The 27,185-nt window shown below is 32.0% G+C and overlaps 1 protein-coding gene across 4 annotated transcripts in view; it reads left to right on the forward strand.

Annotated features, from left to right (window-relative positions):
• CSMD3 (CUB and Sushi multiple domains 3) overlaps positions 1 to 27,185 on the forward strand; it is a 1,163,243-nt gene that overhangs the window by 1,077,791 nt on the left and 58,267 nt on the right. For 3 of the 4 annotated variants that reach the window (XM_028122520.1, XM_088023099.1, XM_028122523.1), the window contains 9 exons: positions 410 to 490; positions 1,426 to 1,539; positions 5,968 to 6,156; positions 6,568 to 6,714; positions 8,964 to 9,152; positions 14,099 to 14,284; positions 15,830 to 16,024; positions 19,171 to 19,344; positions 25,946 to 26,119. In XM_028122520.1, coding sequence (XP_027978321.1) covers positions 410 to 490; positions 1,426 to 1,539; positions 5,968 to 6,156; positions 6,568 to 6,714; positions 8,964 to 9,152; positions 14,099 to 14,284; positions 15,830 to 16,024; positions 19,171 to 19,344; positions 25,946 to 26,119 — 1,449 coding nt within the window. The remainder of the gene's footprint in view (positions 1 to 409; positions 491 to 1,425; positions 1,540 to 5,967; positions 6,157 to 6,567; positions 6,715 to 8,963; positions 9,153 to 14,098; positions 14,285 to 15,829; positions 16,025 to 19,170; positions 19,345 to 25,945; positions 26,120 to 27,185) is intronic. The other variant, XM_028122521.1, reaches the window with a different exon arrangement.

The following is a 27,185-nucleotide window of genomic DNA, read 5'->3' on the forward strand; positions in this document are numbered from 1 at the left end:
ACTATATGCCAGACACTTTGCTAGGTGAAGGGGATTCTGTGATGAACCTTGGGGAAGATGGGCATTGAGCACATAACAAATATGAATATATAATTCCAAATTGCGATCACACCAAAGAGAAAAATAACAGGTGTTATGAAGCACATAACAAGAAGGAATAGAATGAGGGTGAGAAATAAGAAGTTACAGGTAAGTATTCTTACCATGGGAAAGTATTTTGTTATCAAAGGAATGATTTATTTTCCCTCAATATTGTAGTATGTTTAAGGAATAAATAATTGAAACTTGATAAAGTTACACCATTTATTTTTATTCTTATAAATAACCTTGCATAATTTTGTGTTTTTTCATATATGTGAATATGTATACCTTCTCAGAGAAGGAATAAACACATTGTCTATTTTTATAGCTTATCAACTAAGAGTGTGCCAACCTCCACCACCCGTACCCAATGCTGAAATTTTGACAGAAGATGATGAATTTGAAATAGGTAAAGTCCAATAAATTCTTTTTTTAAAAAATACTGTTAGTAGAGATATTTGCTTAAAAAGAAACAGAAAGAATAGTAGCAACCTATCTTAGACCCTCTTTCTCTGGGTTGTTGGAGATTGTTGAGAATTCTTAAGAATGGACAGCAGTGAAATGACCAAAAGGGAGTATAAGCAAAAGCAAGAATCCTGTATCTCTAGGATGTACAACTGGAAAATCAGTATGGGAATTTGAACCAAAGAACTATATTCTAGTGGTTTCTTCCAAATTACTATTTTGTTGCCTTTTCGGACACACTGATATTCTTTGAACTCAGGTTTAAGCCTAAAACATACAATGAAGAATATATAGGGTATATTAGAAGATATGCTTTATATCCATATCTTTGAGAACAAGTGGTGGATTATGCTCAGTTTGATAATAAAGTCCTTTAAAACTAGGTTGGAAATTCAATCCCAATAATGTCTCATATTTTGAAAAATGATGTAACAAAAGAATGTTGCCATAACGAACCTTATCATTATCATGATACTGATTTTGGTTGAGAAATTAAGAAAATATTAATGACTCCTGTAAATTTAATCTTAATATAAAAGCAATAACTTTGAATCCTTTTAACTGCTTGATATATTTTTAATGAATATCTTAACTATACCAACTAGATTGTTTCCTTCCCACTATTGTTTATATACAACTGATACATACCAGTTAGATCTTACTGTAGTAAGATCTAATTTACTCTTGGCTTTAGTTCTGATTGGTCAGTATCTATGAACTAGTTGTAGTTCAATAGTTTTAATATTATCCCTGCTTATAACTAATAGAATTTTATACAAATTGAAAATGACTGAAAGAAAAAATATTCTGCAATATTTACAGATTTTACAACTGGAACATCTGAAGCCCCCCCTGTCCTTTTTTTTTTTTTTTTAATAGGTGACATTATTAGGTATCAGTGTCTACCAGGATTTACTCTGGTCGGCAATGCAATTCTGACATGCAGATTAGGAGAACGACTCCAGATGGATGGAGCACCTCCAGTTTGTCAAGGTACCAATTCTTATGATTATTGATCTTTAAGTATTTGTTTTATGCTTGATTCAATACTGGCAAAATTGGGAAAAGTCTATTTTACATAAACATTAAATATTTAACTGGCCATAATGTTAAAGTTATACAACTCATATGTAGTATCTTTTATTACATTATTTCTCAGATTTAACTTTAAACATTATTTATTCTCCCAAGGTTTATTTATTTATTTTTTTAGCTTATCCCAAAGTCAGTTCAATTTATTTAAATTAATTTTGCCATGAGGGGTGGAAATGGAGATGGAAAATAAGAGAAACCTTAAATAAAGTCTTCAATGTTGATTGCCTTTATTTGAAATAGTTTCTGTTCTAACCACTAAAGCCATTAAACTTTAATGGAGCATCTGTTAAGCATGAAGGTTTGAGTGAAAAACAAAAAATAAACAAAAAACAAGCTATAAATGGTCCTTGCTGTGAGGGCAAACATGCTTTACGGGATATGACAGCCATACAGGTGGTAGCAATAGAGTGTTTAGGAAACAGGCCAGGGGGCTATCAAATCATGTAACGTTTAGTTGTTTAAGGGACAGGCAAAGCTTGATGGAAGCATTGCTCCCTGAGTCTTGGTTCCATATGACAAGTGAGACTTTGGTAGAATAGAGATAGATAAGTGGTGGTCCAAGTGACAGATGAATATACAAAGACACACAAGTAAAAAAAAAAAAAAAAAACAGAAGTATAGACTTCAAGGAATTCACTGTGGAATTACAAGGGCAAGACCCTGATGGATCTTAAATAATGGGCTAGAATTTTAATGTTCAGAAGTCATGTATTGTTATTTTGTGTAACTCCATAGGGCCCAGAACAGTGCCCACCACATAGTAACTAATTATAAATATTGGTTAATTTGAATAAAATTGAATTGAACTTGATTGTCTCTCCCCAGATTTTCTTGGGTTACTTCCTTCTTTGGGATTTATTCCTGAGAAATGGAAATCTGTTTCCTGTGCAGGATCTTAACTGTTAAAATGAACCTAAAACAAAAATTCTGTTTATTATTCCAAACATAATATAAGTAGGAATTAACATTTAATTTTCTACCTCATTAGAATCCTTATAATAAAATGGAAGGATTTTCACAAGGGGCTTTACAGAAAGACATGTTTGGGGGTAAAAACCAACACCAATGTGAAATTTTTTCTTTCTCTTAGTCAATGACTTTAGAGCATCTTGAAGTTGTATGGATTTTTTGAAGTCTATCACCTGTAATCCTGATATTTAAATGTCATTCATTCAATTTCCTCCTTTATACAAGACTATGTTTTAGCCACTTAGGATTATGAAGGATACATATTCAGACATTTAGACATGTGAGGAGGATAGAATTTTAGCCTTTTGGGAAGTTATACATGGAAAAATAACTTGGGTAGATATAGGAATTTGTGAACAAGCTACATGTCAGGACTTCTTCTTTGACTCCAATATATAAATACATTGTGAGCTCTTGGAGGGCAACACTTAATTTTTTTTAATCTGGATCCCAATTTAATAAATTTCTAAAAATTAAAATAAAACAATCCAGATAACAGCTATTTAATAATCCCTCATCTTTCAGACTTTCAATATTTTGTTTTTAAAATTAGAATTTCCTATAGGTTAATAATTGTATCTCTTCCTATTCTATGTACTATGGAAAATACAGAAAAGACTAATTTTTATCTCATAATGACACTTCAGATACTAGCTAAAAAGTAATAAATAATCCCTCAGAATTAGTTTATGCAGTGTTACTATATTAATTAATTGACCAAGCACTTAAGCCAAAACTCTGACTTTACATTTTTTTTCTTTGAGTTAATTCACAAGCTTGCTAAAATAATCATTTTTTTTGGAGTCTGTTAGAATTAATGTGCATTGTTTTTAGTCTATCTTAAATAATTTAATATTTTTTCAATTTTCCTAAAAGGGGCTGCAGCAATGTTGTTATTCTTCCCTTTTAGTTTTCTATATCACGTTTAAAATATGGACAGCAGGGGTGCCTGGGTGGCTCAGTCATTAAGCGTCTGCCTTTGGCTCAGGTGATGATCCCAGGGTCCTGGGATCGAGCCCCGCATCAGGCTCCCTGCTCCGCAGGAAGCCTGCTTCTCCCTCTCCCACTCCCACTGCTTGTGTTCCCTCTCTTGCTGTGTCCCTCTCTCTCTGTCAAATAAATAAATAAAATCTTTAAAAATAAATAAATAAAATATGGACAGCAATTCTAAATGTGTTGCTCTTTAAAGAGTTTGACATAGATGGAGTAAAAGGAGTGGTATATTTAATGGTTAAAATTGTGGGGTCCATCCAGGTGAAACTGTAACACTTTATGCATTTTAGACTTTCTGAGCATCAGTTCCTTCATATGTATAATGGGGGTAAAAATTGTACCTATTTTCTAAAGTTGTGATAAGTGACATAATGCACAAAAGGTGCTTAACGGTATTTTAACATGTAGTCACAATCAATAAATATGTCTCTTATTCCTGATAGTTGTTGGGCTTCTTGATGAATAGTATGAAAATAGGTTAATTTGTGTATTTATAGTAAATTATGTTGAATCATATCAGATGTTCAAAAGTAATATGGAATATTTGTTCAGTTTAGAATATTGGGGCCAACATATTAAACAAGACATGGCACTTGCTTTTCAATAACCAGAGCCTAGGAAGGGGGACAAAAAAAAATAAGGAAATAGGCATGAAATTGCTAACTGCAATAATAGAACATTATGGAGACACCAAAAGGAAATCAACAATTCTGCTCAGGTTGATGGAGGAGAGGTTCAGGAAGTATCTCACAAAGGATGAGACACTTCATCTGGGCATTGAAATGCAGTAACATTTCAAATGCAGCTGATGAAAGAAGGACATTTGAAACAGAAGCATGAAGGAATGTGCAGAGTTCAAAAAGCTGTAAGTAGTTCATCCAATATGTTCAGAGCATTTCATTTCAGTGGCAGAGCACAGCAGGAAACAAAGTTGGGGAGGCAGGCAAGGAATGAACTTGGAGGGCTTTGTTTTCATACTGTGAAGTTGCTAAATGGTTTTTGTGAGGAGGTAACATGCTCAGTAACCCAAAAAGATACTTAGCTAAGTATTCCAGAAATATTAAATAGCTGAGCACACACTAAATAAACCCTTCCTTAAAACTTAACTTCTCATACAGTTATATATGTCCCATCATTTCAATATGCCATAGCTATATATTCATGAATGTTCTTCATCTTTGACTCAAATTTTCCATTCCATTTCCAACTGTCAAGCTAACTTTTTTATTTTATATATTTGTCATTTTGTGAAAAGCAATGGTAGGGTTTCTCTTTTTAGACTGAGAATGACCTGCTACCATTTACTTATTTTTGAAAATCTTCAAACCATATCCAAGAAGCAAATATCTCAGACCAAAGTAGAAGAAACACAAGTAAAAGCCAAAAAATGAAAAAATAAAACAGCTCTTATATGTTTTAGCTTTACTATATTCTATATTTAGTCCTTTGTATTTTCACCATATTTAACTATGCTATATTCTATAGTCAATTTCCAAATATCTCAATATTAGTTATGGTGGCTTTTATTTTTGAATTATTTCTTTTCAAATTATTAACTTGAATAAAGAGCAATTATATGTTGCCATAATCTACTAGTTTGCTTATTCTTTTCCATCCCTATACCACATGGAGACTTTACAACTCAAAATATTTCATTGCCCTTGCATCCAGGAAATGATGAATATATAAATCCTTCATCTCGTCATCTATATTCCAGCAACTGTATTTGGTGTTTCCAAGCCTAGCTCATTCTCACAAAGAACTGAAAGATAATTGGTAACCTAAAATCGTGTTGAATTATCATGGTTTACCCATATTTCTGAAATCAGGAGTAGCCTTACCCAGAATAAATACTCTTGAAACAGTACAGTTTCTTATCTGGCCCTACATACCTGAGTGAGTTAAAGTTTGAGAAGAGAAGAGAGTGAGTAAAAAAATACGGAACGAAAAGGACGTGCAAAGACCTAGATGAGAGAGGCAAGAGAAGGGGACACAAGATGAGGAAAGGTAGGGGGAGAACACAAAGAAATCGAAGTAGATAAATGTTTTGCCTTTTAATGATCTATGTACTTATAATACAGGAGATAAATGTCTTATTTTTAATTATCTATGTGTTTATTATACAGAAAAGTAATGCATCTTCCATGTAATTTAAACAAAAGGAAATCAATACCATAATTTTTGGGTCATTCTTCCATTGTTTGAACTGTAAGCTTAATACAAATGATCTCTTCTAACACATGATTCAAGGTATTTTCTCCTTTATAGTTATTAAACATGAAAGCAGAGTCCCAGGTGTTTAAAATGCAGTTTTCACTTAGGTCTAAAAGACTAGCATTATTTAACCATATCTCTCTTTGATAGTGCTCTGCCCTGCCAATGAATTACGGCTAGATTCCACAGGAGTCATATTGAGCCCTGGGTATCCTGACAGTTACCCAAATCTTCAAATGTGTGCCTGGAGCATCTCAGTAGAAAAAGGATATAATATCAGCATGTTTGTAGAGTTCTTCCAGACAGAAAAGGAATTTGATGTTCTTCAGGTGTATGATGGTAACCATGGTTTATATCTACTGCATATTCATAAATTCAGTTCAACTACTCTAGTTGTATTTGCAGACCTTCAGTGTAAACAACTGCTTGTATGATTTTATTTTATCTTTTAGTATTTTTAGAAGTATCAACATCCAGTTTATCTACACACCATGTGAAAACTGTAGTTAGCTTATTATTCTACAAATTGTAGATTCTTCAGCTATGGAGTTAAATGTTTAAAACAGAGATATGTTTTAAGCTACTGTTGATTGCTTAAATTGGTTTTGGAGCAATGTCACCACATATCACACTATTCTAAATATATTCTATTACCATATATCATATAATATTCTAAATATATAAATATTAAAGATAAATTGGAACAGAATTGTTCAGTTATATCTAAATTATAGTATTTTCTTTCCAAAGGACCAAATATTCAAAGCCCAGTGCTTATTTCCCTCAGTGGAGATTATTCATCTGCTTTTAATATAACAAGCAATGGTCATGAAGTATTTCTCCAATGGTCCGCAGATCATGGCAATAACAAAAAAGGCTTCCGGATAAGATATATAGGTATGTGATACTTACAACTTCAGTACACATCTCACCTACATCCTCAGTATGGTTGTGACTACAGAGCACAGAAACAAACACTATTCAATTAGACATGAATTTAAATCACAGTTTCTCCACTGAGGCTTTTTGAGCAGTTTATGTAAATTCTCTGTGTCTCAGTGTCCCCACTGTCATGACAATCCTACCTCTTGGGATTTTTGAAAAGATTAAAAGCATTTAGGATATTGATGACTTATATATGTTAGTTGTAAGTTAAACTCTGATATTTTTAATGCTTTTTTCCATTAGATTTGTTCCTCTTGCATTCTCACAAAATAGTAACATTGTTGCTCAAATGTGTGGATCTGACCTATTTAATAAGTCCTTTATATGAGAAAGTTAAAAGATAAACGTACCTTGGTAAAAATCTTTGTTTTTGTTTTTATCATCTATTTATGATACTTGCTAAATAAGTCTAATATTGAAAGGGAAATGACCAGCACATCATTAAAAACCTTTAGTTTTGAAAAAAAGAATTGTTTTGTCACTACCGCTTTTCACTGAGTAGCATTTAGAAAGATATGAGCTGAAAATCCTTTTTAATATCGAGATGAAATAACTTTTCTATATGCCTTCCTGTTTATAAGGTCTAATGATACTGAGCCAATAATTTTCGTTTCTTGTTGAATAAGTGTATATAAATAGTTCTTCATTGTACAAAGATTATATTCTTTTTTTTTTCCCATCCTAAATCATGTCAGAGGCATGGGTATGTGCTCCATAACAGAATATTTCAGAGCTAATCAGGCATCTCTTTTCTGTACAGTGTTCGGACCATGTCTCCCCAACCCAAGGGTCATTGCTAATCAGTTCAACTGAAAATTACTTTCATAAATATTTTATTAACAATTCTCACAAAACAATTATAGACATAGGCTTCAATAATTTTGAATTTTAGTGTTTAAAATATACTCTCATATTTACTCATTTATATAAATTTCCATATAGAGTGTACAAATAAAATAATTTTTGTCTATTTACTTTGATTTTAAAGCTATAAGATGATAGTTTGATTTTAATTTATTAACAATTTGTCTTTTACACTTCAAAATTGACTTGTCACTGACATCACAATACTAATATGTATATAAATTTTGTCCTACAATAGATTTGCTTTAAATTTTTTAAAAATGTTATTAGACATACAAAGAAGAAATGCTTTAAAAATTTAAATATATGCCCCAGTCATCATTAATTTCTTTCATATTTGAATCATTTTTCTATCATGTGAACAATGTAAATGTCTTTTTATTAAATTTGTGCCCAAAGATGGAATTTAAAAGTCAGCACATTAAATTGTAGTTCTGATGATCATAATAACTTAAAGGGAAATTCTTCAAATCAATTATAAACATTAAATTGACTATATTATAGACTAAATCTTTATTTATGTTGATATTCATGATAAATTTTGATATAAATATACTGAAAACAGCACTTTAACCCCAAGAATAGCTTGACATATTGTATATTTTTCCTTTGGAAATAACAGGTTATGACATATATATTCCAAGTCCAATCTATTTCTTTCTAGTTACCACTAAAGTCTTATTTTTCTCAGATGAATACACTGAAGTTACAAAGGGTAAATGGATCCTGCCAGGCTGAATAGTCTTAAAAGTACATATATATGAAAAAGCCATTTGACATTATCTTTTGACATTTCAGACTTCAGAAGATGAAGAAAGTTTTATTTTATTGACATTTTTATCACCATATGTAAGCATTCTTGGCAGCATGGAAATTCTTTAATAAACTGGGAGAGAGGAATATGGAATGTGGGGGGTCTATTTAGACATCAACCAAAATGAAATGCATGACCTAAAATGATATGGGTGTCTGGAAATAACTTCAAAGTTACATGTAAACAACATGCTCTAAAATATTACTACCAAGACTGGCATTTAGGTCCTTCAGATTACAAGAAGTACAGCTTCCAAAATTCACTGAAATATTTGTAGAGCTTTTGAACCACCAGGGTGTTAAGAAAAATATGTATATTTCAATTCAGAAGACCTCTTCTGTGATGACAAAAAGTTCTGAGTTAGTTTTGTCTCCCAAAAGTTATGTCAATAGATTGTCAAGAGAATAGAAAATTATATGATGTTCATAGGAAGTAAAATTCACACAGGTGGCAGTTACAATGCTGGATTGTAAAGGATTTCTGATTCATTAATTATACAGTGATTCTTTTGTCTTTCAAAAAGCTTTCTACTGTAGTACACCAGAATCTCCACCTCATGGATACATTATCAGTCAGACAGGTGGACAACTTAATAGTGTTGTCCGCTGGGCCTGTGACCGAGGATTCCGACTTGTTGGGAAAAGCAGTGCTGTGTGCAGAAAGTCTTCTTATGGTTATCATGCATGGGATGCACCGGTCCCTGCTTGTCAAGGTGAAGTATATTATCCCCAAATGGAAAAACACATTAATAAAAGATTAACCCTGTTTAACTTTTGCATTTGTATCATTGAAACTTCCAAAAATATAAATATTCAGAAGCATATTATAGATGCCCCTCTTGAAAATGAGACTTAAAAATGCAGAATAATAAATTTGAGAAGAGTGAGACACATTGTTTTATAATTCTTCATTTGTTGTTGTGTGATTAATGCCTTTATTCTAACCACTCATACACCTGTACATACTTTAAAAAATTATTATTATTATTAATTTCTGTTTTAGAGAGAGAGAGAGCATGCACGAGCAAGTAGGGTGGGGAGGGGCAGAGGGAGAGGGAAAGAGAGAATCTTAAGCAGACTCCATGCCCAGCACAGAGCCCCACATGGGGCTCGATTTCACAACCCTGAGATCATGACCTGAGCCACAATCAAGAGTCCAGTGCTTAACTGACAGCCACCTAGATGCCCCCACCTGAACACACTTTACTCATACATCTACCATTCTCATTACTTGGTTGTCAGAAAATGATTGACCAGAGCTGGAGATTGCTTTAGTGTGGAGTCTGCAGAGAGAAAAGAGAGGATAAGAGTGGGCAGGGTCACTGAAGATTTTCACTCTGAGCATGCAAAAATGTGTTCTCAGAGCAACAAATTTGAAAGAAGAAAATGTAGCCAGCCACCATGTCATTTTTTCTTCACTCTTTAGCTAACTTGATAGAGATACATCTTTCTTTTTCATTTGTATTTTGTTAACAATTGAGGCACTGTCAGAGCGTTGTATCCTGTTACAGCAAACAGAATGACAAGCTTCTTATTCAACAAATGGCACATTTTAGATCTTTGGACTAGATCTTGTTTTTAAAAAGCAGTCTCTTAGCTAGGTATAGTTATAAAGACAAGTGCAACATCAGTTATACCAAAAAATGTGATGTCATTGGACTTAGAAAATTTTTAATATTTAGCATATCACAGTATTTTGTCCATATGAAATTTAATTTTATATTTGATTTACTCTAGCATGCATATAGAGGTGTATTAAACAGCTATGAACCCTCACATTTAAAAAATGCAGAGTATTCTCAGTTAATAAATAATGGGTCTTACCTATAATCTACTTATCAGAAGGAATTTATATAAAACAAATAAAATATAAAATAGATCAATTAAATTTTAAAATTGAACAACAGCAAGTTAAAATAAGCATAGATATTACCAAACACGTGGAATGGATTTTTTTACCTGTTAAACTGTAATTTTAATTCATGAAAAGATAACTCTCACAGGCATGTATAAATAAATGAGAAATGAAAGAACTATTGTTTCCTTGTTCTGTTGATGCAGGAAATATTAATCACTTACTAGAATTCTGTGAAAAGTCATAACCTTAGTGGCTTACCAACATTGAAAAAGCTGACTTCATGTTGAATAGATATATTTAATAAACTATCAAAACATCTGCTTTTCTTTGACTAATGAATAATAGTCATAAATTCTTAGTATTTCCCAGAACTGGTTTGGAAAAGAATCTTTGATCTTATAATTTCAGAATCATGGGAATTTAAAAAATATATAAAGAGTAACCTCTAAACCATATATATTTTAAATAAATATTAAAATGACCTGACTTTGAACTAGTACATTTCAGTTGTGTAATGATTGCTTAGGTATATAAGAGGACATATAAAATAATCTTTAAGAAATCTTTAGTTAAAATAATTGCCTATTGGTTGAAATAAAAAATATCCTAAACTTACTGAAATTTTGAAATTGCTTTGTATAGTCAGGACTATAATTTCATTGAATTTTTTGATATATAATACAACATTGACATATGGGTTCAATTTTTTTTCATTGTTCTTGATTTAAAATGTTCTACTATTAGAATAGTTAAATCAAAATGCAGTTAAGATATTTGGCATAGTAAAATGATAACAAGGAGCCATTTCCAAAATTGATCTTTTATTATTACTGAAACAATTTTAAAAGATTAGTTAATGAAAACCTTTGTTGTATGTGACCTATCTGTATTTGAACATAGCTTATTAAAATGAACTGGTTAAATGTCATTTGGAAGAGCTATTCACATAATGCAAATTTTTGTTTTGTTCCAAGTTTGTTTTATATTCTTCAGTCATCTTTTTTCTTTATTTCTTCAGTCTCCTTATACATCCTTATGCATATTTACTTGAGCCACAGTTACACAATGTGAAAACAGAAAAAGATAGAAAATCTAGTCTGCTATTTCTAGTTGGGTTAGGCAGGTGTTTTATCTATTCATCTACACATCAAATAACCCTTCATTGATTTCCTCTTCTTCAGGAATTGAACCAGTTTCATCCCACTATGCAGTTGGGTATTGTACAGTGTTATGTAGAAACAGTCTCTTTGCATTCCCTGCCTCACTTTTTAATCTGTACTATTCTGAGAGTTCTGTAGAGAAGCCTCTGTGACAACCACTCAATGATGATGGTTCTTTTGAAATTGATTTTTTTTATTTTATAGATGAGAAGTTAAGTCATAATCTACCCACAGGCATAGTTGTCGTTCTATCATTTGAGCATGTTGCCGTTCTCTTAGGTCTAAAATATAGCCATTTTATACTAACCACATATGTGGACCTATTCTTTTTTTTCTTTTTTTATTATGTTAATCACCATACATTACATCATTAGTTTTTTTTTCAAATTTTTTTATTGTTATGTTAATCACCATATATTACATCATTAGTTTTTGGTGCAGTGTTCCATGATTCATTGTTTGTTCATAACACCCAGTGCTTCATGCAGAATGTGCCCTCCTCAATACCCATCACCAGGCTAACCCATCCCCCTACCCCCCTCCCCTCTAGAACCCTCAGTTTGTTTTTCAGAGTCCATCATCTCTCATGGTTTTGATGTGTTCCATGATTCATTGTTTGTGCATAACGCCCAGTGCTCCATGTAGAACGTGCCCTCTTTAATACCCATCACCAGGCTAACCCATCCCCCCACCCCCTTCCCCTCTAGAACCCTCAGTTTGTTTCTCAGAGTCCATAGTCTCTCATGGTTCATCTCCCCCTCCGATTCCCCCCCTTCATTTTCCCCTTCCTATTATCTTCTTTTTTTTTTTTAACATATAATGTATTATTAGTTTCAGAGGTACAGGTCTGTGATTCAACAGCCCCACACAGTTCACAGCGCTGACCATAGCACATACCCTCTATCACCCAGCCACCCCATCCCTTCCACCCCCCATCACTCCTTTTTAAACTTTATTTCCTTCTACTTTGATCTAAATTCAACCTACAGTACTCCAATAATGTATAGTTGATTTTTTTTTAAATCAGTAAATACACAGTCTTTGGTGGGGTTCCATAGGAAGATGACTTATTACAAATTGAAATTCCCAAAAGTCGTAAGTGGAAATATCAACATTGCTTGAACAGACATCAGGGAACCATTTACGTCTGCAACATGATAGAAGGGCTAATAACATAATTATATGAGATTGCCTATATAATTTATTAAGTCAATGTTACTGCTTTTCTGTTCATAATTTTCAAGTTATCAGATTATGAAAGATCAAACCGTGCACCAGTCGGGACTCTGCCATTCAATTTTGTGAATGTCATATAGATTTCACTAAGATATTTTACTTCATAGTGAAATTCACATGGATTAATTAAAATTAAACACCTAAGTGGTAGGTTTTCTGAAAGAAGTTGAAAAAGAATTTTAGGTTGAAATGAAAGCTAGGTAACTAGAACACAAGTCTGTCAATATTAAAACCAAACTCAAACCTTTCTGTTCTTTATTTCTTTTAATATGAGAAAAATATACTTATAAGTCTAGTATATTTTATAGGAAACCTAGAAGACTAGATATTTCAGAATTCAGAAATTTTCTGATTTTATAGAGGTAATATAGTACATATACTAGATGTTACATAACTCCAGCTGGTTGTAGAGCTGTACCCATAATCAAATACACTAGTTTTTGTGCGGACGTATGTACAAATATTTACACATATCTGAATATGATAGAAAAGATACAAATAATCTCATTTTAATGAGGGTTTTGCTGCCAAATACATTCACTGAAAGCTTATATTTTTTCTTTGTTTTTGGAGACACAAATGTGTACTGGTAAAGATGGCAAACAATCAATCTTAGAGTCTATCTGTATAGCTACTTGAATTTATGAGATGTGAAAATACCTGATGCACAATAAAGTAAATAAAAATTTTTACTGTAATTGTCACATTATGGGAAAACTAATTTCACCTAAATCAGATTTATTGTAGATGAAAACCAAGACATCTAAGACATATCAGTGAAATGCAGGCTGATTCAACCTAGGTTTTAAGACAATATGTCCAGGCCCTATATTTATTAAACATGTTGATCACATGATATTCTATAGATGGTGTCCAAGCACATAGAGTTTGGGCCTAAGACAAAGCAATATCCAGCTTCCAGTTAAAATAAATCTATGCGTCTATGCATTGTATTCCTGGCCAAAGCCCTGATGAGTATTAGTTACCAACACCTTTATAATCTTTAATAATTGTCTGTCAAATTAATTTACCAGACTTGTTAGGTGGTGGCCCAGTTATGGATTAGCCCTAGATACACCCTATATTTATCCAATTTTCATTATCATATAATCTATATGAATGCTGATAACCATGCACGCACTGACAAGAAACCAAGTAAGAAACCCAGAAATAAAGCATTAATAATGTATGGATTCACCAACCAAAAAAAAAAAAGACATTCAATAGGAGTTTGAAATAAATTATTCAAAAAGTTATGGTTCAGGAAAGCCTTTCTAGGAGATATTCTGAAATTGTTTCAGAGGAATTAATAAAATCCCAAATGGTTTTACATGCTTTACAATTTAAGAGACTTATCTACTAAATTAAGTATTTTTCTATGATTTTGTACATGTGTTCATTCTAGCAATTTCCTGTGGGATTCCTAAAGCTCCAACAAATGGAGGAATACTCACAACAGACTACTTGGTAGGAACCCGAGTTACCTATTTTTGTAATGATGGATATAGATTGTCGTCTAAGGAACTTACCACTGCCATATGTCAATCAGATGGAACTTGGAGCAATCATAACAAGACCCCTCGCTGTGTTGGTATGTGTGTTAAGGAAATGGTATCATTTGTGTTTCCTTTGGCATCTTGTATGCTTTAAAAGTTTATGTATTGTTCAAATTTTAGAACTAATCCCTGAAGTGAAATATGTTGTCTAAGAGGGAAATAAAAGTTAATTAAACTGTCTTGTACTAAGAACAACTAGAAGACAGTATAAGGACATAAACTCCAGAATATTTATGTCAAAAAATTAAAATGAATTTTATTTTACATAATAGTTTCACTTATTTTGTAAAAATTCATCCATCCGTCAACATGTGTACTTTCTGTATATGTCCTTAAGCAAATTTAAAGATTTATAATTAATAAAATTATATTACAATACATTCAGCTTTGATTTTTATAAGGACAAAAGATGTTGCTAAGATGATCCATAACCTCAACTTCCGTCAGTATTCTTCAGGTTACTTGCACTTGGAATATTTCCATTGCTTTCATTACTACTTTAATACGTAAATGAATATTATGTAATGGTGACAGCAAATAATTCTGTTAAAATATTTGGTAGCAAAAGAATTGGAAAATGTTGGCTTAAATAAGGTTTTTTGTCTCTATATTACATTTATTTCTTATCACTTAATACTAACATTTCAACTTAGTTATTTCACTTAAAATGAAAGTTGTTAAATTATGTTTAGTCTTAACATAGGTATTGAATGATGCTTCTGTTTATCTTATGTTGAATAAGTTTTGAATTAGCCAAAGTTTATAACACAACTCTTGCACAAAAACACCATTCTCATAAAATGGATTTCCTCAAAATACAGTCCTTCCAAAATTTCTGAATTAATGAGAATATGTTGTTTCCATATATTGCCTATTGTGACCAATGCTGCAATGAACATGAGCGTGCAGATATCTCTTTGAGATCCTGCTTTCATTTCCTTTGGATGTATACCCAGATTGGGATTACTGAATCATATGGTAGTCCTCTTTTTCATTTATGAGGATCTTCCATATTGGCTCTACATATATATTCCATATGGTTGTGCCAGTTTACATTCCCACCAACTTGTACCAGGGTTCCCTTTTTCCTAAATCCTGTCATTTGTATCTCATAAAAGTTGGGAAGAAAGATTTCAAAAATAATACTTTTAAATCAGTTTCAAAGAAAAGAGAAAATTTTAACAAATTAATATAATCGGAATGATTCATCACTAAAATACATTTCATGTCTTTCTGTATTAAGGAATAAATTTGGATATGATAATATCTAAGAAAGAAAAGAAAGAAGAGGGTAGAGGTAAGACAGTAATAAAGATACTGGGTAAATAGAATAATATGTACACAGACATTGAAGTGTGAAATAGTATAACATATTCAAGGAACTGCCAGCAATACCATAGAGCTGGGGGACTGGAAAAGATTAACATGAAAAATAAATTTTTAAAAATGCTGAAGGACTTTGGCACAATAGTGAATGAATTAAGGTAGTAGTGATGTAGGGGATAGAATAGATACAATATACAGTTAAGAAGTAGAACAGACATGATTGATTAACATTTATGTTCTTGGTTATTGTATAGTTGTTACATGTCCAAGCATCAATTCCTTTACCTTGGAACATGGAAGATGGAGAATTGTGAATGGCTCCCATTATGAATACAAAACTAAGGTAGTTTTCAGCTGTGATCCTGGTTATCATGGGCTAGGTCCTGCTTCTATTGAATGTCTTCCTAATGGGACCTGGAGTTGGAGAAATGAAAGACCATATTGCCAAAGTAAGTATCCACTCAGCTAAACTTATTTCATAAGCTATTCTTTTTTTTAAATTTAAATTCAATTAATTAACATATAATGTATGATTTGTTTCAGGGGTACAGGTCTGTGATTCATCAGTCTTATATAAATACCCAGTACTCATTACAACACATACCCTCCCCACTTGATTGAATTCTTTGGTCACTTCCTTTTCCAAACACACTAGAGCAATAATGAGATAATATTATTAAAAAGCCATTTTATTCTCATATTCTCATTAAATTTTAAAATTTTGTAACTTTTTTTTTTTTTTTTAGTAAACGCTCATGAAAAAAGCACAGACTTTAGATGCAGAAATCCTGTGTTTGGATTCTAAGTCTATCATTTACTACAATAACTTGATAATGCCTATTGTATACTTAAAACTTGCCAGGCAGGCACTGCTTTTAGCCCTTTATGTGTATTAATTCATTTATTGCTTAGTCCCTATCTTAAGAAGTAGTTGATGTTATTATACTTATTTTGTCAAAAAAGAAACTGAGCCCCAGATTTAATCATTTTACACAAATCACAGAACCAATAAATGGTAGAGAAATGAGATTCAATTCAAGCTGTCAGACTGTACCCTCTGGCTTTTAATCACTACATTATATGATGCTCATTTTCTCTGATCCTAAATTTCTTAAGCCAGAAAATTACAATAATACCTACCCTGTAGTTATTATAAAGATTTAATAGTATGTTATCTTGAAAATATCAGCTTGAACCTGATTCACAGCATGACCTCAATATTTATTGAATCAAATTGAACATATTGTTATTCTATTTCCATGCATTCTTAAAATATAAATGGTCAGTGTCTAATATAGATAAGTTAACTGAACATAGGACATTCAGGTGAAATATTATGAAGTCCATTTGAACTTCCTTCCCTACATTTATTGAGTATTTACTTTGTGCCAGGAAATATGCTAGGCTGAAAATTCATTCTTTTCATGTTGTGCCCAACACAACTTTATGGCATTTATGACATAAACACTCATAATTTATAAATAAACTAATAAAGGAATCAGAAGTCTAAATAGGATTATGATTATGATTATTAAGAATTTCAACACAGCAAACAATTGATTTTGTGTAATAAGTATGCGAGTATCTACTATTATTTTACTGATGAATATTCTATTTTGCAATCTATTTTTTTAATATCCATATGAGGGGATTTCCCTCTTTTATAAGATAATCGTATTGATGAATTAAAATCTCAAAAATAGATGTCAAAATTATAATTGTGATATTCTAAAAATATGGCATCTATATTTTTAAATTTTTGCCCTGTCCTTTCACATTTTCTCCTGGGAGTTTTCTTTGCTTCAAGCCTCATTGTTCTTCCAGTATTATTTCATTATACAGGCACATGGGATAGAGAAATTTCAAGGAGCTAGGAAAAAATTATCTACAATAAAATCTTTAATCAGGCATTCAACAAATGTTTGTCTTGTTCTTTTGTGATGATGTAGAAGGTTTTAAGGGATCATCTATGATGTTGAGGGGTTTAAGAGATACATAAAACGAGGTCTCTGCCTACAGGTAAGAGTGGGGGAAAGACAAGGAATCTAAAGATAGCAACTCATTGAGAAAAATGGAAAGAATAGTGATTTTGCTGATTCTCTATTCATCTTTTAAATTAAAATAATATAAATATAAATATTATTAATATTAATAAATAGTATAGCTACTGCAAAGGGTTGTTGAGGGATTAGTTCAAAACAATCACTACATTTAAAATTTTATATGCAACAATTTAAAGTTTGCAAATTTTCTCTTTGTCTGCCTAATGGACACCTAAAGCCTAGATCTGAAAGTCAGCACTGTAGGCTGGTGGCTAAGTATTGGATTCTGGAGTTTGACTGGGTTTTAATTTTGATTTAGCTATTTATAGGCTGTGTGACCTTATTGAAGTTACTTAACTACTATGTGCTCCTATCCATACAATTCAGATATTGACTCCACCTACCTCATAAAGTTGTTCTGAGAATTACTTAACTTAAAGCACTAGTAATAGTGTCTGGTACAAAATAAGCACTCAATAAACATTATCCACTATTGTTTTTTATTCAAGAAAGACATTTTATTTGCACTCTTTAAATATGAAGGAGTCATAAGAGCTGGGTTCTAAATGGCCTAGTGAGTCAATCTCTTTTTTAGTTTTTTAAAATATACAAACAAAATATGAAATATCATTCTATCTAATGGTTTTTGTAAGTCAAATGATATTTTACACGTCAATTTCTTTATAAACTGTGGAGATCTCAACAAAAATTACTTGTAATTACAAGCATACCTCAGAGATGTTGTGGGTTCAGTTCCAGACCACCATAATAAAGCTAATACTGCAATAAAGGAAGTCAAATAAAACTTTTGGCTTCCCAGTGCTTATATAAAAGTTATATTTGCACTATACTGTAGTCTGTAATGGCATTGTGTTTAAAAAATAATGTACGTATCCTAATTAAAAAATACTTTATTGCTAAAAATGCTAAACATCATCTGAGCTTTCAGTTAGTGGTAATCACTGATCACAGATCACCATAACGAATATAATAATAATGAAAAAATTCGAAATATTGTGAGAATTACCAAAATGTGACACAGAGACACAAAATGAGCAAATATTGTTGGACAAATTGCACTGATAGGCTTACTCAATGCAGGATTGTCACAAACCTTCCATTTGTAAAGGCGTAACATCTGCCAAGCTCAATAAAATGAGGTATTCCTGTATTCTTTTAGCATTGTTTCAGATTAAAGAGGAAATTTTGGGTCAGGTTAAGTCAAAGGGATGGAAATCCTTCACCTTGTGATTTTTTTTTTCTTTTATGACAACCTGCTGAGTGACCAGATTGGCTAAACAAAGATGCAAAAATAGCTTCGTTACATGTTGCCGTCACTCAGAAGGTTTTAAGAGAACTCAAAGAGGATAGATTTTAAATTGTGTCATCTATTTTCTCCGCATTTTCACACTCATTCAAAATGTCTTACAAATGTTGATTTCAGTTGTGAATATGTCAGATCATAGAGAATTCAAAATGTTAAAAGCATGGTTATGTTATAAGTGCACGTTGACTATGTCTCTAAGCATTTCTATTTTTTTATTGTTTTCAAGTTATTTCCTGCGGAGAACTACCTACACCTCCAAATGGAAATAAGATTGGAACTCAAACTTCATATGGCTCCACAGCCATCTTTACCTGTGATTCCGGATTCATGCTTGTGGGCTCTGCAGTACGGGAATGCCTTTCTTCAGGTCTTTGGAGTGGATCTGAAACCAGATGCCTAGGTACAGATTTTTGAATCATTTTAACCAACCACACCCCCAACCCCTGCCTCTGAAAAGGAGGCAGCCCTTTTTCCATAACAAGAGATGATCATTTATATTGACTCAGTAAGGATGCTAACCAGAAAATGTTTAACTTTAAAAATATTTCATCGTAGAAAAGCTATTAAACAGATAACCCTTAAAGTTAATCAACTAGTATTTCAAATGAGAATCTTATGCCATTAAGGAGAGACACATTTTCTTCCAGGCATGTGAAAATAAAAAGGTGAAAACTAATTGCTGAAAATTATATGTGTGCAAACTCAGCTGGATTAATCACTGTAGCAGTTAATTCATTCTAAACCATAGTCAATTCTCCTTTCACCTATTTGCTTAAGGTAATGATCGAAGGAGAAAAACGATTTCCGCATTTAAACTCTTTCTCCCTTTTAACTTCATAAGATTTTAACATGTGTAATATTACTTTCTATTAAACTTATTTAAAATATATTTTTTCAAACCTGATTTTAGGCAAATGGGATTTTTCCCCCTTAGGGTTTTTTAATTCATTATAAAAAAAAAAACTTTTCAGTTAAAGAAACTGAACTAGCTAGTTCTTTTTGCCCCTCCTCCTTTATTATTAAAAGAATATTATGATTTATGCTTTATCATTTTTCAAAGACTTCATTAATTTTTTTAATATTAAGAGAATGGTATGATTTATGCTTTATTTTTCTCCAAAATGATTTCAAGATATGACAGCAAGTACTGAATTAGGCATAATGAAAATTGTTCTAATAATTATTCACTTGTCTGTTGGGAACAAGAGATAATCTTTTTGTTTACTAATTTAAATATCACTGTTTATTATGAACCAGGGTATTGCTAGATGTGGACAGTGTTTTGTCTATAAATATTTACTCTATTTAAGAATATGAGGCAAGGCAGAAAAATCTATACTTTAACAATTTAGATACATATTGTTTTGCTTATAACTTGAGCATATTCATGTTAATGCAATCATTATTTAAAACTTAAAAAGGTATAGCCACAGGTTTTGATTAAAATCCTTGGTTCCCCTCTCAGGCATATTTGTTAATAAGTACACTTGGAAGCCTAGCAACAATGGTTTCTTTATAAGAGCATGTATATTTGAATATGCTGTAAGACTATTATATAAAAAATGGTACAAAATTAAGTCTTTATGTGTTTATATAGGATCAAATAATCAAAATATTTTTCATAGTTCCAAACTGATTTTGGTTATGCAGATTTCAATTACAGATTATTTAGTTTACATATAAACTTGAAAATGTATATGTAATCTAAATTTGAAATGCCATATTTTGTGGCTCTGTGCCCTGATGAACTGTTATTGTGTACTGTGTATTATTTATTGAATATTGTATATAGAGGGTGGTTTTATTCACCTGTTTAGAATCCTGATTCTGTTTTCTGAAGAGATAAGATGTAACAGGAAGATTTATAAGAGAACATTGCCTCTCACTCTGTGAAGACAACATCACCATCCATTGCAGAAGATGTAGTGTTGACATCTAATATAAACTCCAAAGGATGTGGGTAGAAAGAAAATGCAATTGCCAAACAAGCAAATCCTAGAATCTTACACTTGAACTTGACTTTGAGGATTAATGTAGTCCAGTCATTCTCATGTTTGAAAAAAAAAAAAAAAAACTTGTTCTTATATCCACAGACACTTTTGGCTAATAATGGCCACTAGTATGTGCTTATGATCATTTCTCTAAATACAGTACATTTATTCCTAGTCCCCCAGCATCTTATGAATTTTTCAGTTTTTCAGTTGAAACACTTGACATGTGGGTGTCTCTGTGCCCACCACCTAGATTCTACAATTAACATTTTGTCATATTTGCTTATCACATATCTATCTATCCTCCCAAGCCTCTATCAATCAATCAGTTCATTTTTTTTTGGATGTATTTAAAAGTAACGTGCAGAATTCAGTGCACTTTTTTGCTTAACATTCAGCATGCATATCCTTACCGAGAGTTTAATATTTGTTTACTTTTCTTGATTCTTTTTTACCGTGGCAAAATGTGTATAAAATGGAATGTATATATCATAAACACACAATGAGATGCGTTTTGTCAAATGTGTATAACTGTTTAACTTAAACCACTTTGTAGTTATACAATATTACTATTACCTTGGAAAGGTTCCTCATGGCCCTGTACAGCCAATCTGCAGCTCCCTCCAACCCTGAGACAATAATTGTTTTGTTTTGTTTTGTTTTTGTTTTTTACCATATGTTAGTTTTCCCTTCCTAGAAATCCATACGAATGGAATTCTAAATTATATACCGTGTAAGATTTCTTTCATTCTCTTTCCATGTTGTGTGTAGCACTATTTTTTTAATTGCTGAATAGAATTCCATTATATTAATATGCCACATGTTGGTCAATCCCCTATTGATAGACACCTGATCCTTGTCCAGTTTTTGGGCTATTATGAAAAAAAAGTGCAATGAATATTCATGTAAAAATCTTTTTGTGAGCATATGTATTCATTTCTCTTAAAGATTTAGGAGTAAAATTCCTGGAAGAGTTTGTCTCACATTTTCTCCAGCATGTGGTATAGCCAGTCTATTAATTTTATCCATTCCATTGGGTGCATAAAGGTATTTTATAACGTTTTAATCTGCATTGTCTTTATGATTACTGATAGAGTACAGTGTCTTGAGCTTTTTGGCAATTTGTAAATTTTCCTTTGTGAATTGGTGAAGTATCTTTTATATTGAATTGGCTTTTATTATGAACTATAGGAGTCTTTCTATATTCCGGTGGTAAGGACTTCATTATTATGTGTTTTATAAATATTTTCTTGCAACCTGTGACTTGCTTACTTATTTCTCATTTTAATAGGCAGAAATTTTAAAATTTTTAAAGTCTATCTTTTCTGGTTATTGCTTTTTGTGTCTTGTTTACAAAACTTTTACTCAGCCAGGAGTCACAAAGATTTTCTTTCATATTTTCTTCTAGAAGTTTTATAGTTTTTGGTGTTACTTTTATATCTATGATTTATCTTTAATTTGCTCTGTATGTATAATGAATGATGTAAAATTGAGGTTTAATTTTTTTTCTAGAAGGGTATCTGGCACTATTTGTTGAATAGGTTTTATAATAAGCCTTGAAATTTTGTATGTATATCTTTCAAATTTTTCTTAATTTTCAAGATAACTTTGGATACTGTGTATCTTTTCCAATTTCATATAAGTTTTAGACTTAGTTTATCAATCTTTATTTTTAAAAATATCTAGTAGGATTATGATCAGGATCACACTGAATCCATACATCATTTGTGGAGAATTTGCATCTGACAATGTTGAGTCTTCGATTAATAAGCATACTCTATTTAGTATATTTATTCATTTATTTAGGTCTTCAATTTTTTTGCAATAGCAATATTTTGTATTTTTAACATAGAGATCATTTATGTCTATTGTTAAAATTATTCCTGAAAATATTGAATGTGTTTCTAATATTATAAGTGAAATTGTTCATTTTTAATTACATTTTTCATTTAATTTACATTTTCACATTGCTCCTTTATATAAAAATATAATTATTTGAAATATTTATCTAGTGTCCTGAAACCTTGCTAAATCATTAGTTTTAGGATTTTCTTAAAATCGGATTTTCCACATATGTATTATCTGAGCTTAGAATAGTTTTACTTTTCTGTTTTCCAAATTTATGCTTTCTTTCTTCCTTTGTATTAATGTTTGCACTGCACAGGGCCAACAAAACAATGTTAAATAGAACTGGTGAGAGTGGTCATCCTTGTCTTATTCCCTACGTGAGGAAGGAAGAATTCAGTATTTCTTTAGTAAATATGTTAGCTGGAGCTTTTTCTTAGATGTCTTTTGGCATCTGGAGACTCAATTCTCAACACTAAACAATGCTCTGTATACCAACTGGGTTTCCTATGATTCCACTCAATTCTGTCACTACCTGGAGACAACATCGGATTCCTTAGGTTAAAGTTTCTGTCTTTTTTTTTTTTCTTAACGATTTTATTTATTTGAGGGTTAGGCATCTGTCTTTGGCTCGGGTCCTAGTCTCAGGGTCCTAGGATTGAGCCCCAAGTAGGGCTCTCTGCTCAGCACGGAGTCTCTCCCTCTCCCTCTGTGCCCTCTTCCTCTGTGCTCTCTCTCTCTTGCTCTCTCAAGTAAATAAATAAATGATCTTAAAAATGTATATTGTATTTATTTGAGAGAGAGAGAGAGAGCATAAGCTGGAGGAGGGGCAGAGGGAGAGGTGGAAGAAACTCCCCACTCAGTGGGGAGCCCGGGATCATGACCTGAGTCAAAGACAGATGCTTAACCAACTGAGCCACCCAGCTGCCCCTAAAAGTTCAGTCTTATAAAACTGCTTTCCATTCCCCCTTCAGATGCCAGTCATAAGCCCAGGCTATTACCTGTGCTTCTGACTGGCTCTAAATCACAGATTCCTATGACCCCCTCCTTGGATTTGATAAATTTGCTAAAGTGGCTCACAGAACTCAGAGAAACATTTTACTTACTAATACGGGTTTATTACAAAAGGATGTAACTCAGGAACAGCCAGATGGAAGGGATGCATAGGGCAAAGTATGTGAGAATGGTGCGGAGCTTCCATGCTTTCTGAGGGCCCCACTCTCCTAAATCTTCTTGTGTTCATCAGTCCAGAGGCTCTCTGAACCCTGTGCTTTTGTTTTTTTATGGAGGCTTCATTGCCTGGGCATGATTGATTAAATCATTGGCCATTGGCAATTAATTCAACTTCTAGTCCTTCTCTCCTCCCCGGAGGTCCAACCTTGTAATCATATGGTTGACTCCATTGGCATCCAGCCTCCATACTTAGGTGAGATCTCAAAGCCAAATCATTAACATAACAAGACACATTTTTTTTTTCTCTTACCATTTAGGAAATGCCAAGAGTTTTAGGAGCTCTGTGCCAGAAACAGGGACCAAAACCAAATACATACTTCCTACTATAAATCATAATATCGCAGATGTCTTTATCAGGTTGAAAAGTTCCCTTATATCCTAAATGCATTGTTAGTTTTCATCATGAATTGGTACTGAATTTTGCCAAATGCTTTTTCTTCATCTATTGAAATAATCATATTTTCCCTCTTCACTCTATTAATATGTCACTATCTCTTTCACTCTGTCAAATTATAGTGGTTGATTTTATGTATGTTTCTTGATTGGTTTTCTTAAATTTTAATGAGTTCTGCATCTATTTTCGTGATGAATATTGGTTTTTAATGTGTTTCCAGTTTTACTATTGGGGCTGTGATTACCTCATAAAACAAATTAAGAAGTAGTCCTTTCTTTTCTATTTCTAAGAGTGTGTATATTTTTTTAACTTAAATATTTGGTTAAAACAGTAAAAATATTTGAGCCTGAGTGGTTTTTGTGGGAAGGATTTTGTTTAAGAATTCAAGTACTTTTGGGGGTGCCTGGGTGGTTCAATTGGTGAAGCATCTGACTCTTGATCCCAGCTCAGATCTTGATCTCAGGGTCATGAGTTCAAGTCCCACACTGTGCTCCACACTGGGTGTGGAGCCTATTTAAAAAAAAGAAGGAGGGAGAACATCTGGGTGGCCCAATAGGTTGAGTGTGGGACTCTTGGTTTTAGTTTAGGTCATGATCTCCGGGACATGTAATAGGTTGGGCTCCACCTCAGTGCGGAGTCCACTTGTCCCTCTCCTGCCCCCTCTGCCTCTCCCCTGCCCCATGAGTGCATACACAGTCTCTTCCTCTCTATCTCTAAAATGAATGAATAAAATCTTAAAAAAAAAATTCAAGTACTTTAATAGATGAAAGACTATTCACATTTTCTAATTTATCTTGTGTTAGTTTTGGTATATAATTTTTAAAGTATATGCCCTTTTCTTCTGAACTGTTAAATGTATTGGCATAAAACTGTCCTTCATATTACCTTATCCTTTTAATTTCTGTAAGCTTGTAGTAGTATCACTTCATTTCTGTTATTGGTAATTTTGTTCTTTTTTGTGTGTGCTAGATAGAATTAGCTAGGAGGTTAGCAATTTTTTTTGCCATTTTTAAAGAAAGACACTTTGGTTTAGGTAATGTTCTCTTGGTTTTCTATTTTCTATTTCCTTGATTTCGGTAACTATCTGCAATATATCCTTTCATCTACTTTGGCTTTATTTTCTCCTCTTTATTTTGCTCTTCTTTTTCCTCTTCTTAAGGTGGAATCTTAACTCATTGATTGTATATCTTTTTTCCTTTCCAATAAAAGTGTTTAACGCTATAAATCATTTCACCAAACACTGATTTATCTGCATTCCTTAAATTTTGATATATTTTTATTTCTACACAGATTGAAATGTTTTCTAACTACTTTTAGACCCAAGTGTTACTAGAAGTGATATTTTCTTTTAAATCCCAAATATTTGGCATTTTGCTGAGTATCTTGTAGTTATCTTTATGTCATATTATCATGTTTGCATTATTTGTAGCATGCTTGTAAATAAACTTTAAAAGTTTAGTAGTGTTATATATGGATATAAATACAAAAATAAAATTTAAATCACAATATTAAAAATATTACTTTCCGACCCATTTCAGCGGGTCACTGTGGAATTCCAGAGCTCATTGTGAATGGTCAAGTCATTGGAGAAAATTATGGATACAGAGACACAGTTGTTTATCAGTGTAATCCTGGTTTTCGATTAATTGGTTCTTCAGTAAGAATATGTCAGCAGGATCACAATTGGTCTGGTCAGCTCCCATCCTGTGTGCGTAAGTAAGCATGACAGAAGTAATTAGAAGCCTCTGGTCTCATATAACTACCAATATTTTTTTCTTATGTAAGATACATACACACAAACAAACACACACATAAAACCATCCATAAAACCAAGAAAGTGGAAGAAAATATTGGAATGTCTGTTATTATTTATGTTTTATCATAAAGACAAGAAATTAAGTTCAGCTATTCTAGTATTTAATATGAATAAAAATATTTATCAATGCATATTCTTATATGGAAGGTATATTTTGACAAATGTTAGCTTACAAGGATTTAATTCCTTGAGACCACTGTGCAGTAGCATCAGTATTTTCATAATGTGATATTATGAAACTTTTTATAGTGAAAATGCTTTGGATAATTTTTTTCTAATAATTATGATGCTATGGCTGTCATATCAAAATCAGATCCTGATGGAGTGTAATTAGTGGGGAAAAAACTTGTCAGACATGATATGAAGAACTATTGTTCTCATTTCAGTTCCATTACTAATTATATGTGCTAATGCAGGTCATTTAATCTCTCTAGGCCTTAATTCCATTATACATAAATTGAATGGTTAAAAGTATTTATAATTATCTTTCCTTTTAGCTTCAAAATCCATCTTATTCTTAAATCCATCAAGATTACATATACACATCTGATGTAATTATAATATTTTTTCATAAAAGTTTATATGAAATATTAAAAATTTATTTAAAGTTTTGTTTTACAGCACTCTTCACTATTTTAAAATTCGTACAAAATTGTGTAACACTATGCAACTTGGGAATTGTTTTAATAATATCTCTCATTGGTTCAACAAATATCTATCTGACCTTTTAAGTTAATTTACTTATGAACTCTCACATGAAGAATAAGTGGGATGTAAAATAAAAGATTTTTGTTATTTTTTAAATACAGCTGCTGTGCTTTGTGGTTTCTATGTGTATGGCATAGATTTGCCCATTGTGCATTTAATTTGAATGTAATAGCACAAAAGTAAGAATAGAGTTGAATATTGATATTCAATACTTTTACTTATTTTATTTTATTTACTTATAGTTTTAAAAATTC

The sequence above is a fragment of the Eumetopias jubatus genome, unplaced genomic scaffold (assembly GCF_037043125.1).
Source record: "Eumetopias jubatus isolate StellerSeaLion01/CBP00866 unplaced genomic scaffold, mEumJub1_p1.0 scaffold_4, whole genome shotgun sequence".
Taxonomy (NCBI): domain Eukaryota; kingdom Metazoa; phylum Chordata; class Mammalia; order Carnivora; family Otariidae; genus Eumetopias; species Eumetopias jubatus.